General features: G+C 39.2%; 1 protein-coding gene and 1 long non-coding RNA gene across 26 annotated transcripts in view; one reads left to right on the top strand and one right to left on the bottom strand.

Moving 5' to 3' along the window:
• LOC103459269 (uncharacterized) overlaps positions 1-19599 on the bottom strand; it is a 175310-nt gene that overhangs the window by 42330 nt on the left and 113381 nt on the right. The gene's annotated exons all lie outside the window — the stretch shown is intronic.
• The window catches only part of cacna1c (calcium channel, voltage-dependent, L type, alpha 1C subunit), a 176534-nt gene that overhangs the window by 44711 nt on the left and 112224 nt on the right, over positions 1-19599 (top strand). For all 22 annotated transcript variants that reach the window (XM_017302765.1, XM_017302761.1, XM_017302766.1 and 19 more), the window contains exons 2-3: positions 7702-8131; positions 14495-14600. In XM_017302765.1, the coding sequence (XP_017158254.1) occupies positions 7702-8131; positions 14495-14600 (536 nt within the window). The remainder of the gene's footprint in view (positions 1-7701; positions 8132-14494; positions 14601-19599) is intronic.

Genomic DNA, 19599 nt, shown 5'->3' with positions numbered 1-19599 from the left:
GAGTGATTGACACTGCTAAGACATTCCTCCTGGTGCTGATTGGTTGTTTCTGACAGATAGAGGTGTATTCCTGGAAATAGCATGTAGGACCAATGGAAGGAGTCAAATTTACGAGCCATTGCTTATATGTGCTTATATTATATGTTTAAAAAATAATTTGAACTAGTCATTTTGATTCAGTTTAGCTTCTGTTGACTGATAACTATCATCCTACTTGGAAAAAAAAATGATGCTCAAAGTCATAATATAGCCTAAAAATGCTATAATTTTATGCATTAAATATATTTTAAAGATATATAAATAAATATTGTTGCTTTGCCTTAAATATCTCATTAATAAAAATAAGTCTTCTCACTTTACTAAGTCATGAAAAATAAAGGCTTTTCTGGGTCTTCCTCAGACATCTGAGGTTTCCCACTGAGAGACTTTTTTGACTTTCACTACTTAAATATTAAACAGCCTACTGAGTCTTATCTTTAGCTTGAACTTGGCTTTCTGGGGAATTTCTTTGACACGTATAATGTTTTTCACTTGAACAAGGGTAAATGGCAAGTCACGGTTTCCGTGGGCGCTGCTATGAAAAGCAAATATGACTGAGAGGGGTTTTAATGAACATTTGCATATATTAATAACTTTATTGGAAAGCATGTCCTGCGATGTTATTGTCCATTTTTAAGAGGAAAAAGAATGAAATTGACCTCTGTTGCCTCCAGAAAATGGACAAGGTTAAAGCTTGAAAATGTTGCATTTACCTAATATGAATTATGGATACAGAAGTAAACTTTTTCTGGCAGTTGTGTGAAATTGAAACAGCATATTTTTACTCCACTATGCTAAACAAGAAACACATAAAGATCTTTAACAAGGGTGCCAATACTTGAATAGGGTTGGTTTAATATAAAAGAGGGCATTATTGTTCATTCCTGTCTTTTCCCAAGACTCCTGTAGCTTTTCTAACAGAATTCAGGAATGAAAATTATGTCACCCTAGTAACAATCTTTTCCCCCTAGAACACCGTCTTAAGAAGCCTTTTAAATCCATAAAGTTTTGTTTTTTAGACCCTGTTTATCAAAAACATGCAATTCACAGACTCGGTGCTTCAAATCCAGCACTGACAGTTTGAGGACTGCAGCAATAAACTAAAAATGTTCCCATACTATGAATGATGTGAGGTTGAATGTGGAGTATGAGTGCATATATCATGTGCATATTTCCTTGTTTTTTTTTAGAAACATTTACATCAGTATGTGGAGAGAGTCCATGCTCAAAAAATACTGAGCAGTGTTAAATTTAGGATTTTCAGATTTTCTACCCGGGCACAGGTGTCAGACTTGTTTTCATTGTGTGTCACATCAAGATCGTGAATGCCTTCATAGGGCAACATGAACATACTTTGATTTGATTGATAAAGTATTGCACACAACTGTTTAAGAAGTATAAATAAGTTCACTATAGGTATGTGCACTGTACCACTGACTGTAAGCCCGAGTCCAACTTTATCTTAAACATTATGTCGAAAACCTACCATAAACCCACTGGTTTCTATTTTTTTTTTAGGGTGACTGAGTAAGGACTCAGTCTGGTGATTCAGAATACTGAGGACCAAGCTTGGTGTTTTCAACTCTACAAACGGCTGATAGAAAGTATGGAGAGAATAATTTCCAGAAATTTGAAACCCCCCCCCCAAAAAAACAACCGATAGGGAACTGATGAGAAAAAGAGAGAAAGCAGCAAAGCTGAACACTGAGAAACAAGGAGGGGTAGATTGATGGAAAAGGGTGGGAGTACTGAAAATGAACTGGTTTGCTGCTAGAGGGTCAATGGAGGGAGCGACAGCTGTATGGATTGGGGGAGAAAAAAAAAGAGGGTGACGAAAGGGTGAAGCCAGGTTAGGGTAAGCAGGATGAACAAGTAGGACGGCACCCTATGAAGAGATGTACAGGAAGCAGGGAGGACGAATTATTTTCAAGTGAACGTAGTGGAAGCCATAGAAAAAGTGGTACAGTGCAAAAAGGAGGTCATCTTTTAAAGGAAACGATAATTTAGTTGGGCTGGCAAACGACTGCACTGTACTGGAAAAGAAGACCACCAGTGAAGCTCCCCCGACCCCCATTTCTCAAAACCCTTTCTTCTCATTATCGGAGCAGCTGTAAAATACACCAACACGCATTTGCAGGTGTGCCTCTCATGTTAATTAGCATGTGATTAGGTGTCATCGTCAGTTAATTGAATGATAATTACGTCTTCACTGTCCACCCAGACAGTCACGTCGGAGTGAACGCAGGGGCAGAAAGGCAGATGGAGGGACGGAGTTTGAACGGAGCAGACAGACGAATGTGAGCAACGAAGGGCACACAGAGGAGATGATGCAGGAGACTTATTTAGAGTGACTGGTCCTCCTCTTTGTAACGCTATCCGGTTGAGCCAATTGAAGAGGCAGGGCCACGTAAGGCTTTTAAAGCTCTTTGTTCCATTAATGCCGCAATTTGCAGAGGAACTGCATTGTTACTGGTGACAAATATTAGGCTGAACAATCGGTGGCATACTGATGGTGAAAATGACGTTTTGAGGCAGAGTGCTTAGAGCCGCGGCGATAGCATCTGTCTGTGGTCTTTATCATTAAGCAGATAAGAGCTCCACTGACTTTAGCTTGTATCGCAGCTCATTACAGCGCGCAGATCAGCTCTCACTGAAGTTCGGCTCAGTTAGGTTCACTTCTGGTTCAGCTACAGTGAATGCTGACAGTCTGCACAATCGGTGTGCTGATAAAAAGGAAGCAAAGTCTGACGAAACACTTTGAAGAATTGAAATCGAGGAAGTAGCCTCCACACGTTTAACTCAGCTATAGTATGAAAAATACCGACAATATTCATCGGACACTTTTCTCCTGCTAGGTTAAATGCTGGAAGTCAAATAAGGTAACGCTGTGCAGATGCTGGGTGGGGAGTTTGGAAGGCTGTTTAGCTTTTGCCAATGGGTGTACGACGTTTACCCCGGGTTGAGTTAGTAGTCGTTAAAAAATGGCTTACAGTCCCGTAAAAGTTTACCCAAATAAACACAAAGTCAAAACACTTCCAGGGAAGCTGTTGTACTGTTATTTAGCACTTACTAGTCAACTTCAGTACAAGAAAACCTCAGAACCTTCAGACCACAGTGGCTATAAAACTGTTATTATCATTGCTCTGGGTTTTTGTTTTGTTTGTTGCAAGAAGAGAAGGTACAATACTAACTCAAGTCTTTGTCATTCTGAGTTTTGTTCTTTTCGGCTACAGGGCTTGTTTTTTGTTTCTTCAATAGAAATGTTTCTTCTGGTTTGGCCTAGTCTCAGATTTATTCACTGGTTTTAATATAACTGGTTTTCTCTCAAATATCTATTCCCTTGTTTATTTAGCTGCTTTTTCTGCATTCTTGTGACAGACACACATGACGGCCATCAAATCACAACACATATTGGTAATGTGTATAATTTCATTTTAGTCTATACTTAATCCTTGGAGATATTTGTATAAATATGTTGTTTTTCCTTTTTATATTTTCCATTATGTTTTTGGTACTACTTTTTTACTTAAAAAAAAAAGTTTTTATGCTTGAGCTTGAAAAGATGCGGTTACCAGAAATTTGTAGCAGATTTCCAAATTGACAAGTCTTTTAAAAGACTGTTTGAGGATGTCTTTTTTTTTCTTGACTGGATTATATTAAAATTTGAACTTCAATCTCACAGAGAACCCCCTGGAAAGAGCTAAAGATAAAGGTGATGGAAGAGAGGCATTTGAACCTCAAAAGGGTTGGATATCAACACCGATAATAAACCGTCAGAAAACCAGTAGAAACTCATCAGTCCAGTTTGTGCTTGGTGCGTTCACTGCTTGGAAAAAGGGCAAATGTTTGAGCTTCACGGCTGAAAATCATCCAATTTTTATTGGATAATTTCTCAGTGGTTCTCCCTACATTTGTATGCAGTAAAATAGTTAAAATTAATATTTATTATACCAATTTTCTTCGTTTTACAAGCACATAATATCCTGCTTCCTTCATGTTTGGATATTAAGACATATTTTCTCAGGTATCCATGGCTTTATTTCTCCCAGTAGTTTATTAATGTCTTTATTCTGGATTTGTTGCTCCTATTTTGTTCTGTCTGTTCCTCAAGTATTGATCGCACTCCATCGCATTCTTTCTCCTTCTATCCTTTGAACCTCCGTTGCTCTTGATTGTCTTTTTAATAAAGACAGATCAATAAATCTTGAACAGCTATGTTTTCCAACACAACATAATTGCAGGAGAACTTAATCTAAGCGAGCGAAAACACACATGCGACTAAATGGAGACCCACGGACAAAGGGGGGACAGCATCACACTGTGCTCTGATTCTCACAGCTGACACACAAATACCTCACAAGCACATCGTCTCTCTGAGGTGAGCTTGCTGGGAGAGAGGTGAGCAGTGAGAGATAAACTGATCAGGCAGAAGTCAATATACTGGAAGTGATTATGTGACAGTGCGTGTTTGTGTAAAGGTGTGTTTGTCAGCGATAGCGAGCCGAGAGAGACGTTGGTGTTCAACAGCCGCCAGGAAGGAGACGTTAAGAGAAAGCAGTCAAAGGTGAAGAGAAAGAGGAACACAAGGAATAACCTGAGATTAGACATTTGTATTTTGTGAATTTATTAGTTGACATATGAAACAATAGCCCTGGCGGTCTTTAAAAAAAAAGAGAAAAGAAAGCGAAATATCGCACAAGTTAATTTGGTTTCACTACTTTATTGAAAACACACTTCTCTGTGTTTCCCATGCTTTCTTGTGTTGTTTTCTCAGTCCATTTAATTTAAATACACCTTCAAGGCACTGCAGCTTTAACACTGCAATCAAAGCCATAAGATGTATTTATTTAGCATTCCTCATAACGACTATTGCATCACACTTGCTGTTGTTTATTTCTGTTTCAGAGACAAAAGAAGAAACGCTGAGTAAACTGGTTTTACCAAGATTTTAAGTCAGAGATATAAAAAACAAAACAACAAAAAAACAGGATATTGATTAATTAAATGGTCAACATAAGGCAGATTTGACCGAACCATCTATACCTTTAGTCTAACTTATACAATTATCTTAAAACACAAAATTAACAGTCCATACCATTTTCTCCTTCTTATGAGTTCGTGTGAGAACCATTTAGCTGAAGTCAAAGTTCTCTTAGACCAGAGATGACCCACTGCTCCAACACAGCCGATATAAACGCCAGGATTATCTCATTTTAATCAAGTGTTTGAAACCAGGAGAATGTCTGAAACATGCAGAACTCCAGTGCTAAAGGACAAAAGTGGGATGCTACATTTACAGACTATGAACTATGTGACTGCTCACAAGATTCATCAGTGAACTGAGAGAAAATGGATTTTAACCCTTGTGTTTACAAATGGGGTCCAACCGACCCCACACCCGTAAAACTTGTCAATCATTTGCCACAGGCCTCTACGTTTGCCTGAGTCCTTGCACGCACAAGGGTTAAGTGTCCACTAATTGTACGCAAGTACAATTATGAAATCAGTAAGCTAATTAAGTCAATCAATTAGCCTGCATGTGGTTCAAGTAATAAAGTGAGACAAATATAAACAACCATTATAAAAGACAAAAAAAAAACAGAACTTTGTAGAAAACTGTCCTTTGGCATTCAGAGAAAATTTCATAAAGCAAATGCAGGGTAAGCTTTTATGTTAGTAGTATCTGCAGCTAAAATATGCAAATATGTAGCCTTGAAAATGACTTGATTATGGCACGTACTGAAGCGTATGAACCATTGTAGAATCCAGCCTTGGATGTTGATAGAAAAAAAAAAGGGGGGGATATAGCTGTCTTTAATCTGGCTAAGCATACTGAATGGTAATCCGCTCTGGCTCACTTCTTAGTCTTATTCCTCCTATTTCTATTCGCAAAAATGTTTAATCTGACAAAGATTACTGTTGCTCACTGCTCATGTCTTTCATTGTTTATCCCCCCACATGCGTTGATATCTGAAGTCGTGCTCTCTTTGTATTTCTCCCAGCCCGTCTTTAACTTTGTAAATACATGGAGACATGGTTAATGGGATTATTTTTTAAAGGAAAACCTAAGAAATGTAACTGTATATGCATAAACAGAAAAAGTCCGTCTCAAAAACTGATGGAGTAGAAATTATTTTTTCAACTTTGTCTATTGATGATATCCGTCAATATCAACAATAGGATGGCTTTACTTGAACAAAAAGACAAGATTTGGAAAGCTCAGAACTAAATCTGACAGAAAATAAGTTTAGTCACTCAAAGAAGGCTGTAAAACAAGAGTTTTCCAGTTAATCTGGTGGATATGGAGAGATTTTACAAGGTAGAGTGAATAGATATTCCTAAGTAAAGATGTAGAATGCTCCTACCAACGTTGAAGGGAATGTCGTTATCAAACCAAAAGATATTTTAACAAATTACTGGTTTAAAGATGTGCACACTTAAGTTATTGTAGCACCAGTGTATGTATTCATCACAAAAACATGGAATTTCAGCAGGTGGATTAAAATTTTAAGCACATGTAAGATGTAGTTATTTGTAATTTAAGGCTGACACAGGTACAAAAAAGATCATTTTAAAGATTTTTTTTTGAGCCAGTATTGTCTTGTTCTCTGGCGTGACCTATCTTTGAAGGACAGCAACAAAGTGATGGGAACTACAAACAAATAGAAGCTAAATGGTAAATCTCTGTTTACCAACAGGCTTTGTGTATCACAGGATGACAGTATGCCTTATTCAATCAAGAATATCAGCTTTTTTCTCTGGATGAAGGTTTGCTGTACCAAAAGGACAACGCTGTGTTTTTAGAAGCCTGCCTATCTGTTTTGATGTCTGGTAAATTGGCTGCCTGTTCTTTTAAAAGCAATATCCATCTAAGAGTATCAATAAGGGAAACAAAACTGAATTGACAAGAGATTATTTAAGTGCTGTGTTATATAAATAAATGCTGAAGTAAAGAAGAAACCAACTGGTTAATAGACTGTTTTGGCATTTACATCATATGCATTTCACTTTTTCTGTTTCTAGTGAGATTTCTGTATAAATGAAAATAAGGAGGATGTGATTGTTTTTTTGTTTTTTTCTGTGAAGCTAAGTGAAGAGCGCTGTGACCTTCTGACTTCCGGGTCACAGTAAACCTTTCGGATTATGAAGTCGAATTTGGGAGAGTATTGAGATGAGATCAAAATAAATTCTCCCATTTCAAAGCAGAGAAAGTGAGGAAATGTTCCTCTGTGTGTCTAAAACGATTGCTCCAAACCACAGGGATGGTAAAGCTGCCCCGCGTCGTGCTTTGTTTTATGTTTTTGTCTTTAAAGTTCAGCCTGATGAAAACTCGGAGCCCAGATGAATGGTGCTAAACACAGCATAATTAGCTCTGTTGTAGTTGCAGTACTCATGGGAGGACATGTGCATCTGGCCTGTTCTTCAAGGACATTAAAATATGCAGGATCCAGTAACAGCTGAGACACTTGCAGCATTCGAATTAACCTACCAAACCAGAAAATTAGGACACTATGTCAACTTTAAGAAGCCATGCGTAATCTCTTTAATCAATGCCGGTCGGTGCCAGCAGGCTACTGAGGGAAGTGATCTTCTGATTTACTGATAATTAAGGTGCATGATTTGCTAACTTGATGTTTGTCTCTATTTTTCCTCCTGCTGTAGGCTCCGACTACTCTCCCCCTCCCCTCCCTCGGCCTCCTCCGGTTGGCTTGACGAACGAGCACAGAGGCGGCGGTAGCCATGGCGACCACAGCGGCGGGGGAGGAGGGGTCAACCGTGGGGTGGGTGTGGTTGGCCTTGCACCGGAGCACATTCCCACCCCGGGAGCAGCCCTGAGCTGGCAGGCGGCCATTGACGCCGCGCGGCAGGCGAAGATGATGGGCAATGCTGCGTCAGGCGGAGGGGCGGGGCTCGGGTCGGGCGGGGGCGGCCCCATTTCCACAGCCAGCTCCACGCAAAGGAAGAGACAACACTACGCTTCTAAACCCAAGAAACAAACCACAACGACAGCCACGAGGCCGCCGCGGGCCCTGCTTTGTCTCACACTCAAGAACCCCATCCGACGGGCGTGCATCAGCATCGTGGAGTGGAAGTATCCTTTAACCAAACATCAGCAACAGATTATTTTTAATCTCTGCTTTGAATGCAGGTTGTTTTTACGCAAGCTTTCAGAGAGGCATGGTTACCCCAAAACACTGGACTGTGTTGCTCTAGCACAACATGCATTTAAGTTTGTGGTTGTTCATGACAACAGTTGAAGCAGTTTAAGGTCAATGCTTGTGTGAGACGATGTGTAGTTTTGTTTTTTTCGGGCATCATCAAGTCCCACAGAAATCAGGAATAGGAACTAACCATTTTTTCTTAAGTCACCTAAATATACTTACAATTACAATTTACACAGGAAAGAGATGCTTGATTTACTTTTATCCACAGTTTTTTCCCCCAGGCAGATACATTATGTTTGCACACTTTTGACAAATGTGAATAGATAGACAACACTCACAGACTGGGCCAGTTTCATGCTGCTGAAAATTTGAAAAGTGTTTTTTGAGGTGGATTGGTTGACCTACATGCCTGTTGCGTTATTTCTTGTTTTAAAGCACCTTAGAAAAAGGAACAGTTGGAAACCCCAGAGACTGTTTTATCTTTCACTACAGATGATAATGTTAATCTCTTCTTTAGGGGACTCCAAACAATCCACCCCATCTCATTTATTTCATAATAAGAGTGACGATCTTATTATCCGCCTTTCTTCGTTTCTGAACTTTTCTTTTTTTTAAATCACTTAATCACTCCTTTTATCTCATCTTATCATCCATCTTTCTCTGTCCACTCACATCCTATTTCTTTTCTTTTATTATTTTTTTTATTTTTTAAGCTCTAGATCACAATGGCCTGATCCAGCCTCGGGGTGATGAATAATAGGAGAGGGCCAAGGGAGGTGGAAACGATCAGTGTCACGATCGAAGTAATCAATACTGGGCGCGGGGTCACCATCAGCGTCGCCTCTGGAAAAGCGCAGCTACAAATCGACCTCGGAGGGACAGGAGGAGAGGAAAAGGAGGCGTCAGGGAAATGAGAAGGGCAGGGATGTGGGCAGGACGTGGATGTTGACAGGAGAGATAATGGAGTGGAGAAGCCGAGGAGGCCTGGGGGAGAGAGTGGGATGGAGGGTAAACAAGAAAAATTATATGGCAGGTGGAGGGCAAACAATCAGTGAAGGGAGGCAGGGAAGCAGTGTTATAACCAAGGGAAGCGAAGGGGGAAACTGGTAAATTGGCATTCGGAAAGATACATTTTAATTGTCTTTGCTGCATTAAGTAAATAATACATTACAGTGAACGTAACAAAATAGGAAAATAGGAGAACATTATGAGATAGATTTCCAGCACTTAATTTATGATTTTTTCTTCTTATGGCTCTCTCTCTTTCTCTCTCTCTCTTTCTCTCTTGCACAACAGGGGGGGGGGAATTATCTGTGGCAAGAAATGTGTTTATAATAAATGATTGCGTAATTATTTGTGACATTCTCGCAAAACAGAAAATATATCAAAGCGCAATAAAAACGTTGCTCTGTCCAATTTAGTCCTGCATAATGTTAGATGTTCTGAATCCTGTCTCACTACACCTTCGCAAATTAGACGTACATTTCTAAAAATAAAGTATCCTCCCATGGGATCAGTGATATATTTTTAAGTATGCTAATGTACTTCAGCACTATAAAACTGAACATATGGATTTTTTTTTCCCTCACCGGTCACCTTTTGCAACAGTGGATCTAAAAAATAAAAAATAAATAAATAAAGATTTTATGGAATAGAGAAGCAATAAACCCCGAGGGTCACTTGAGCAGTCAAACCCGATGAAATATCAAGTCTCTGGATCATTTACAACTCCCGGAATCATTTATTTGCGCATATCCAATGGCAGAGATGAAAGAAGACGACAGGAGAAGTGATGAAGACCGAAAGACGTGAAAGGAAAAAAGAGCGACACAGTCGTGCTGCGTTGAAATTCACCTGTACTAACCAACATGTTAGCCGTCATGTTTTGTCCTTATTATTATCGGCTGAAAAGTCGTCATATCGTACAGCAAAAGCTGTGTGCAGCCAGTCAAAGCCGATCATAACACACCAGTATGACGTGATGGAGCTGGTTAATGCTACCATTTACAATTTTCAATTTTCAGATCACCTAAAAATTTCCTCTGACGTCTCTTTTGTTAAGGGGCGTGTAAGAATTTAGCCTTTGCTTTTAAATCTAAAACGAAAACAAATATATATAGCTACATTTGCCATGCTTATATGAATCTTACATCCTGTATTCAAGATTTAGTTAAAGAGCGATAGCTGCAAACAAACAATCGGAAACACATAAAAATAACTTGGCTAATTATTAGAATCTAACTTCAAAATTTACAAAATCCCCAACAAACTGTAAAAAAGCCCACCAAAACCTAATTTAGGACTCCACAGGCCTTAGCTAGCATGTGAAGTGTTAAAGTTCACAACAGGCAAGGGAGCTATTTGCTGAGGCACATGATGTGCAGAGGTAACCAACTTTCTTCAGAGTCAATAGTTGCAGACCTCTAAACTTTGTGTGGCCTTCAGATTAGCGCAAACGGGACATGAAAAGTTTCATGAAATGGATTTTCATGACCGAGCCGCTGCAGCCAAGCCTTACATCACCAAGTCAACATAAGTGTTGGATCCAGTGGTGTAAAGGATGCCCCCCTCTGGAGTCTAGAGTAGTGGAGATGGGCTCTCTGGAGTGATGAGTCATGACTCTGTCTGGAAATCCACTGAATACGTCTGGGTTTGGCAGTTGCTTGGAGAACGGCAATTGCCCAACCGCACTGTGTCAAATGTAAAGTTTGGTCCAGAGAGGATTAAGGTGTGGGCCTGTTTTTCAGGAGTTGTGCATGGGGCCCCTTAGTTCCAGGGAAAGGAACCAAAACATTCTCAACAGTGTCCTGCTCTGAGCTTTGATTTCGGCGAAGAGGATTTCTCATTCAAAACGAGATCTGTGAAGACATGGATGAGCTGCTTTTGTGTGGAAGCAGAACCTCACTGGCACGCAAGAGAGTACTGACCTCACCCTGCTAGAAAACCTTTGGGATTACTAAAGAACAAGAGAAAAAAAAAATCTGTGTCTGATCTCACATGTGTGCTATTGGAAGAATCATGAAACATTCCCATAAACGCACTCTTAAATTTCATAGAAAGCCCCTGCATGAAGTGGGCCAGCACCAAACTGAATGTCACTCAACTTCACATGTGTGAAGATAGACGAGCAAGCACTTTTGGCAGTATATTGCATTTATGTGTAAGTACATTTGAAAAAACAATTACTTACAAATATGTACAAGTCATTTACGCGCATTGCGTATGTAATGTGTGCACTAAAATATCATAAAATGTTGATAACATCGGTATATCCGAGTTTATTTATTGGGTTCTGGTGAGATAAGAGATTATCTGTGCTACTGAGAGAAGCACGAGGTGTTTATGGGAGCCACTTGCCATATCTGTGAAACAGCTTCTTGATGTTTGTGTCTGGATACAGTCCTACTGGGAAAGTATGTCTTGAGTATATACAGCTGGCTGCTTGAGATGCTTAGCATAATGTTTATGTTAAGTTCTGAAGAAGTATTAGAGAGGAAATATCATGTTGTATGGGCTTAACGGTGGAAAACACCAGAATTTTCATTTCAGATTTGCTACAGTAAGAAGCAGAAAAAACAGTATGACACACTCAGCCTCATGTCTTTTTTTTTCCACGCTGTTGAAGACACACTGCTGATTTCAGTCTTGCTACTTGATTTGATTCCTCGGTTAGGACTCTAATGTTTTGCTCTCAACACTACAGCAGCCAGAAGATTTATTATCATGTTGATGGAAGCAGACCTCCAGGGTTTTTTTTTAAATTATGGGTCAGAGACCCAGAGTGAGTCACAGACTTGTGTTTCAGAGGATCTCAACATTTCTGAAGTTAGTTTGACTAGCCCTCGGTACAAGAGCGAGCGATTGACCTCAAATGTGTCTTGATCGTGTGGTTGAAAGTGATCAAAGGTCAGTTCTTAATCCAAATATAAACATTTAGAAAAACTTCTTTTTTTTTCTTCTTTTGTGACTGCAGAGCTGACCCTAAAACAACTGAAAGAAATCAAACACTATAGTTAATCTCTTTAAAAGACCACACAGTTTCTCCAATGACTAAATACATAAATAATTTGATTTTTTTAAGTACACTAATCTTCTGAAAAGACAAAGTTATTACAAACTCACAAAAAACAATGTTTAAAAAACCTGCGATAAGAGCATAAAGCACAATAATAAAAAAAAATTCACTACAAAACTAATGAAACTTGAACAAAAACTTGAAAAGTCAATGCAAAATCAATGACTTGTAGGGAGGACAGGTTATTTTAAATGAGTTTTTTTTTTATATCACATTCTGAATCTACCTTAGCTTAGATGTCCAAAACTCTTATTAGAACCATACATGGCAATTGACATACTTTTAGGGAGCCATTACGCATGATTGCTAGGTTATTAAGAAATGTAGAGTTAGGTGTTGAAGGTTTTAGATCTGTCTTCTGAAATAAGTTTATTCTGCAAGTACTATTTATTCATAGACACTTTTGGGATCCCCACCTGGAACAACAGAAGTGGCTTTGGAGTGAGGCAAAAACAAAAGTACAGCCTGCTTAATCTATGGGTATACTTTCCTTTTGTAGTTGCAATAATCCACCTTGCCGTCGTAGGAACACATAAAAGAAATGGAAACTCTAAATCGTGTAGTTATTATTCTCTGGATTTAGCATTTAGGATGTTAATAAAAGAGGTTACCCTAATACCCTAATAAATGTACATAATGTGATCGGAGTTTTAAAGTCTAACCTTATGCTAATAATAATTGAAAATTTCCTCAGGATTTTTTTTTCTTTTTTGGTTTAAACCTTATCATCTGACCTCAAAGCTTGACTGTAGTCTGCTACTCACTTTAGAGGCCATCCAGAGTCTGGGCTAGTTCTAGGTGAGAGACAATAAAAACTGTTGTCTAGGTAGAACAGAGAGGAGGACAGAGCAGAAAGGGAGATAAAGACGGGGCAAAAACAGAACACAGGAGTTGACGCTGGTGGCAGTTTGTAGTTGTGTTGATGAAAACCAGACCTCCTCCATCTCTCGTTCACATTCTCTCCCTTTCTCTGTCTCCATCTCCTCACTCCCCACTCTCCCTTTCTCTCTGAGGCCTGAAATAATGAGGTCACTCCCCTCTCAAGGATCGCTCCAAATAAAAACCCTACGTCTCTCCTCTCATTCCATCGTGGCCTTTCCCTTTCTCTCTCTCTCTCTCTCTGTCCACATACTGTCTTCCACGCGACAGGCCTGCTCCTTGTCGCACCCATATTAGGACATGCGTTGTCTCCGAGCTTTCCCCGCCCACACACTTCAAGAGATTCCAAAGTTACTCTAAGTGTCATATTGTTCACTAAAAGACAAGCTGAAGAGCTTTGATCTCCCTAAGCAGAGGAATGTTGCTTTCTTGGCTGTGTATGAAATACCTTTTCTTGTGTAAATGTGAAGTAGTTCTTTGGTGATTAACAAGAGCCATTTCTGTGAAAAAGATCTAAAACCCTGGAATCTTAAAAAAGATTCTAGGGTAAAGAATATCTCTAAGAAAAAAAGGAATCAACTTTAATAAGTTAAAGTAAAAAGTTGGGTTTTCCACATCTCGACTTTGGACATTGTGGCGCTGTCATGGTTGATAGACCTCTTTAATGTTGCACTTAGGCCTGGGGCTGCACCTGCAGAGTAGCAGATCGGTGTGGCGGTCACAATCTTTAAAGAAAAGGGACTGAACACTGTGTTCCATCTATCAAAGAGAACATACTTCATGCTTCTCGGCCTCACAGAAAAATGGTGTGTCGAATGGGAAATGGTGAGAACGACCGTCAGCTCCTCTCAGTGTTGAGGGCACGGTCCTCAACCGAGGAAAAACGTAGACTGCCCCGTCTGTTTACTTTCAGCAAGGGACTTCAAGTGTCTTTGTGTCTTGCTGATGAAAAATGGTGGGGTGGAACATATAATCCAGGCACAAGCTCCGGTTTGTCGTGAAACAAGTTGTGCTGTATAAGGTCTGACCCCATCACTGACAAAATGGCTTCATCTGTCAGGTGGATGAATCTAGAATTATAGATGAAGGTGAGAAACTCTGAAGAGAGCAGTTGATCCACATTGATCAAATGGAGTCAGTCAAGGTGGTTCTTCTAACTGATGATGCCTGTTGGATACGAACCACCAAGCGGTTCATTTTCCCTCCTGTCCCTCGACTTCTACTGGGATTTTCAGAATAAGCTGGATAGATAGATGGATGGATGAATGGATCTATGTTTTGAATGCTTTGTAAACATTTTCTCTTGCACTTTACTTTCCCTTAACTCTCTACTCAGACCATTTGAGATCATCATCCTGATGACCATCTTTGCTAATTGTGTGGCCTTAGCCGTCTACATCCCCTTCCCCGAGGATGACTCGAATGCCACCAACTCCAACCTGGTAAGCAGCATATTACTGTGTCGGTTTTCTGAGCTGCTGCTAGCAGACGTTTGGTTTCACAGTTGCTGCCACTATTTGTTTTTCTTTGCTCTGTCTGCTGGGTTTACTTTGTCGCAACACATTTGACTTTGACTTGAGGGAGAATGATGATGCATCTTCTTTGTTTGTCTTGGGGATTTGCTCTATAGGACTTGTTCGTGACAAGCCAGACTCTCTATGGCATTTATGTTACCTGTCTTTATAATACAGTTATGCACAAAAAACGTTGTTAGAAGATGTAGAGAAACCATTGCATTTTGAAGAGAGCAAGAAAGGGAATCCCACCTGAATGACACTAGTTCAGAATTACAGAATTGTTTAGTCTTGATTGCTCATATTAGGGTGTGGAGGTAATTGGAGCGCTTCAGTTACACTGAACGTGAATTGCTTTTTGCTTGGATGAAAGAAGATCAGCAGTGAGCTCTTGTGCAGTGCTGATTTCACTTGCTTTAATTGTCTAATTAGATACAATTTATGAAAAGGGCTGAACAAGTACCTGTGCTGTATTACTAATTTAGAAGGAAGTTCTCACTAAATCATAAGATTCATCATTACAGACAGACAAATAGATAGATAGATAGAAACCTAAACTACTGGGTAAACTACTTGCCCAGCATGTTAAACTGGCATGTTTGTCACTTCAAATTACTACTAGCGTGTACATCTCTGCAGCATTTATACTTGTAGACAGACTATAATTCTTGCATCATATTTTTAGGACATCCGTACAAATAAACGAATTCCCCAGTTCTGACACTAGCTGCCAAACAAGCAGTTGCTTTATAAAAGCTGTGATTATGAACCTGACAGACAGCTGCTGGTTGTGCAGTTTGATGCAATGTGTTAGTGTAATAGACAGGTACGTAGGCTGTATTCATGGTGCTCATTTCCCATCCAGTCTGCGAATAGCCACCACTGACTAGTCAGTAATTTGTTAAATGATGTGTTGCTAGTAATGTCACAGTGACATCAAATATCTAAAATATATACATATTGTTGAGCCGTTGCTTTCTTTAAGACAAATCAGAACATTTTAGAACATTCACAAAAAAGCCAACTATTCACTGTGCCTTTTTCCTTTAACTTTTTTGTGTATCAAAAATAAGCTTCCTGCTGATTGTCTAGGCTTGTTACAGAAAGAAATTTACTTTCCACTAATATTTCAGTTACTTCGTTCTGATGCCAGGTTTTTTTTTAATTTTCATAACTTCTTAGTGAGGAAGGGCATTTTCAAAAACAATAGATTGATTTGTTTTTATTTTGTATTTCATCAGATATAGCTGAGGAAACTTTAGCTCAAATCATAAATTTGTCCCGAAGTATGGTATTTTCCAGGTTTTATCTTGCTTTTAGTTTGTTTATTTCTTTATTGTTTAGGTGGAGGACATTGCATCAAATCTTTATACATCGCTGTGTGGGATTCATGTTTTTGCCTCTGTAAAAAGTTGGACGTTTATCCCTCTGATTATATGAAACAACCATCACTCTGACTGTTTATGTCTTCGCTTCTTCTGAAAGGAGGATTATTTTGACACAGGTGCTCATTTTTAATCCGTCACGCCGCACTTTGCGACTTCATCCAAGTTGTCTACTATTGGATAAAGACGGTGCAGCCTGCACAGTATTACCAACAGCACAGTCATCGTTTTTATCTTGTTTGTATTTCACTAAATTAATAACCACACTCGCCCCTCTCCTGCTCTGTTTTGCAGTGTGAGAGCAGGTCTATGAGTCAGAGTAAATCAACCAAAGGACATTTCTCTATAATATCCATTAGATGGCATTTTAATTCAAACCGACAGAGCAAGGCAAGAAAAAAGCCCGACTTGTCCTATCGTTAAAAAAAGATGAATGCGCTAGGTTTGCTAAACTTCACTGGGACTTTAACTGGAACCATGTGCTTTGGGTCAGGTGAGACAAAGATCGAGGTTTCTGGCAATAAACACTCAGATGTAGCCGAAGCAAACCAAGGATGTGGTAGAAGATCTGTGACATTGTGGGTCCGTCTCGCTTCTGAAGGCCCTGGGAACCTCACTAGAACGCATGGCATCATGAACTCGTTTAGAATCTAAATCCTACAACAAATCTTTGAGGTAGGCAGAGAAGAGACAGTCAAAAAAATAAATAAGAGGATCCAAGACCCTGGAAAAAATAGACAATTTGTTCCACGAGTGTGCCAAATAGCGGGGGTTATTAATATGAATAATTATTGGCTAAAGTAATTAAAAACTTTCTACAAAGCCCTTTTTCTTTTAAAATATAACCTTATCTCATAACATTTGTTTTTGGTGGGTTATTAAATTTTTTTTTTTTACCTTAGACAAAGCATTTGAGCATTTAAGACTCCTTAAGTAGCATATACGGATCCCTACGTATAAGCCACTCACCGCCACCACAGCTGCGGCTAATTAGTTTTATAACCTTCACATATACAGGAAGCAATGTGAAGATAGATGGTGCAGAGGCTTAACTATGCGGTTGATCTAAGCATCTGTCTGGGTGCCGGTTTGGCAGACTGAGCCGGTTTCAGACAGGCGGCGTTTGAAATGGAGACGTTTTAAGCAGTGTCATCTAGTAACCTTTCCGGATTTGCACATCGTTAAGTTGCTGCAAAGTGTTTACAAGTTAAGAGACTTCAAGAAAACATTTGTTTGTTTTTGTTGATTTACAGGGGATTTTTTTATCATTCTCATTACATACATCTATAAAAACCGTGGGGTGCTTTTATTTGAGTCTATAGTAGCTGTTTTCGCAACACTAAAACCCAGTGACGGTCCAGGTACAAGTGCAGTAAAATGTGTTTTCTCCTTGTTCCGTTTTTGCTTTTTTTTTGGTCAAATTTAAACGCGCAAGACCAGCAGTAATAATGTGAGTAAGCAAAAAAAGCCGTTCTCGAATGATGTCTTCGATTATCACATTAAGAAGGACAGCTAAACTGGACGTGTGAAAATAAATTGGCCACTAAACTTCATAAATGGTTGTGCCACTCTTGGTGGCATCAAGCAGAGCTGGCAATGGTTTTTTTTTTTTTACTTTACACTGTTGATGGATTATTTTTGTTTGTTCAAAGTCTAATTTCCAAAAGCCATCTTCATTTTTTCTTCTTGTTGAATCATAAACACAGACTTCAACTGACTCAAGTGATGTCTGAAGTACTTGGGATGTTTTTTTTTTTCTGGACTCTTGTGAGCTCTGTTAAGCATTGCCAATAAAGGAGCTACCAAAGTTACTTGTTTTGGAGCAGCTTTGGTAGGTCAACCTCTCTGGGAAGTTCACCACTATTGCATGTTTTCTCCCTTTGTGGATTTGTGGATAATGGCTCTTAATGGGGTTTGCTAAAGTCTTCAAAACCAAAAAATGGCCTTGTAACTCTTTCCAGATGTATAGATGTTAGTGACTTTGTTTCTCACCCATTATCTTTTTTTTTTTTTTAGATCTGTCCAAAATAAATTGCTTTTTGAGATCTTTTAGCCTATTTGAGCAGAAAAAAAATGTGACTAGTCACTATCATTTCACGATTAGACAAAGGTTACATATTGCACATAATATCATGTTTGTTTGTTTGGTTGATATTTTCTACTTACTCCACTTATCTTTCGCTTTATAATTCATTTGATAGGGGGAAAAAAAGCAAAAACAGAACAATCTGTAAGGGGTACATACTATTTTAATCTGCAAATTTAGAATGTCGTAAGAAGGAAATGTATTATTTTTATTTTCAGCACACTTATTACCTCTCATCTTTACATACAAATGTTGAAAACTACAAGACAGCTCATTAAATCCCCATCATGTAAGCCCTGAAGCCTCAAATAATGCTCTGAAAGAATGATATCTTATTTCAGGTCACTTGTCAATCAATATTTTTGCTATTTGTTGAATTGTAATATCTCTTGTTTTGCTAGATTTCAGAAGAATAAAAACATCAGCATCATGACTGTGGTTTAGTATTCTGGCAATGAGGTTTTATTTACCTCCAACCCTGCAGTATACTTGATTAATGACAGCCCTCCTTATATTTATAAGAAGCCTCTTATGCAACACCAGAGATCTGTTGAATTGCTTCCTGTACAAGATTTCTATTTCAGTCTGCATCCCATAATGCGCCGCTTTGTCTCCTTGACGACATTCCCAATAATAGCAGCAGGAGAGGTTGTCATGGATATGGTAACCGTAGTGATGCTCCTCGTGTGCACTCGGTTACAGAGAGAAAAAGCAGGTAGGAACCAAAGTGCAAAAAACTCTTCTCTGTCAGGGAGAAAATGTGGGCTGCACTTCAAAATGGTTTGACTAAATTGTGGCGTCCCCCCCCTAGTCACTTTCTTCCATTGCATTTCTTTCCTTCAGTCACTCTCCACAATCGATCTTAGCGAGGTCGATAGGAATGCTTTGAAATCGACAGAATAATGATGTCATAGCCAAGCAATTAGCAGATCGATGAACCTGATTAGACACTGACTGATGAAGGGCAGAGCCACGGACACAGACACATTCATACCTCAAATAGATATTTCTTTTGAAATGCAAGGGAGACAAAGCAATTTTAACAGCGTGTGTGTGTATGTGTGTGTGCGTGTGGGCGTGTGTGTGTGGAGGTGTGTGTGCGTGTGTGTGTGTGTGTGTGTGTGTGCGTGCGTGAGCGCGTGTTGGAAATTTGTACAATATCTGAAAATTGTCTGGTTCAGCCCTGAATCTATAGTTCACCAAACCACCAAAGTATGGAAACGTGTTTCTTCAGTACCAGCTTTAAAAAGTTACAGCCGAGACTCAAATTGTTGCCCAATCTTTTTGGTGGACAGGAACATCTAAGGATATTGTTTTGTAACTTAACCTTGCTGTAAACCTCTCAACATTGTTCTGACAAACTTGTCTTTGTGTTCATTGGTCTTCACTGTGTCATTCACTAAAATTCTCTAACTTATTAGACCTTACCAGAACCGCTGCATGTAAGCAGAAATGA

Source organism: Poecilia reticulata, linkage group LG23 (assembly GCF_000633615.1).
Source record: "Poecilia reticulata strain Guanapo linkage group LG23, Guppy_female_1.0+MT, whole genome shotgun sequence".
Classification (NCBI taxonomy): Eukaryota; Metazoa; Chordata; class Actinopteri; order Cyprinodontiformes; family Poeciliidae; genus Poecilia; species Poecilia reticulata.
The sequence above is the reverse complement of the archived record's forward strand: the minus strand, read 5'-3'. Positions and strand labels throughout refer to the sequence as shown.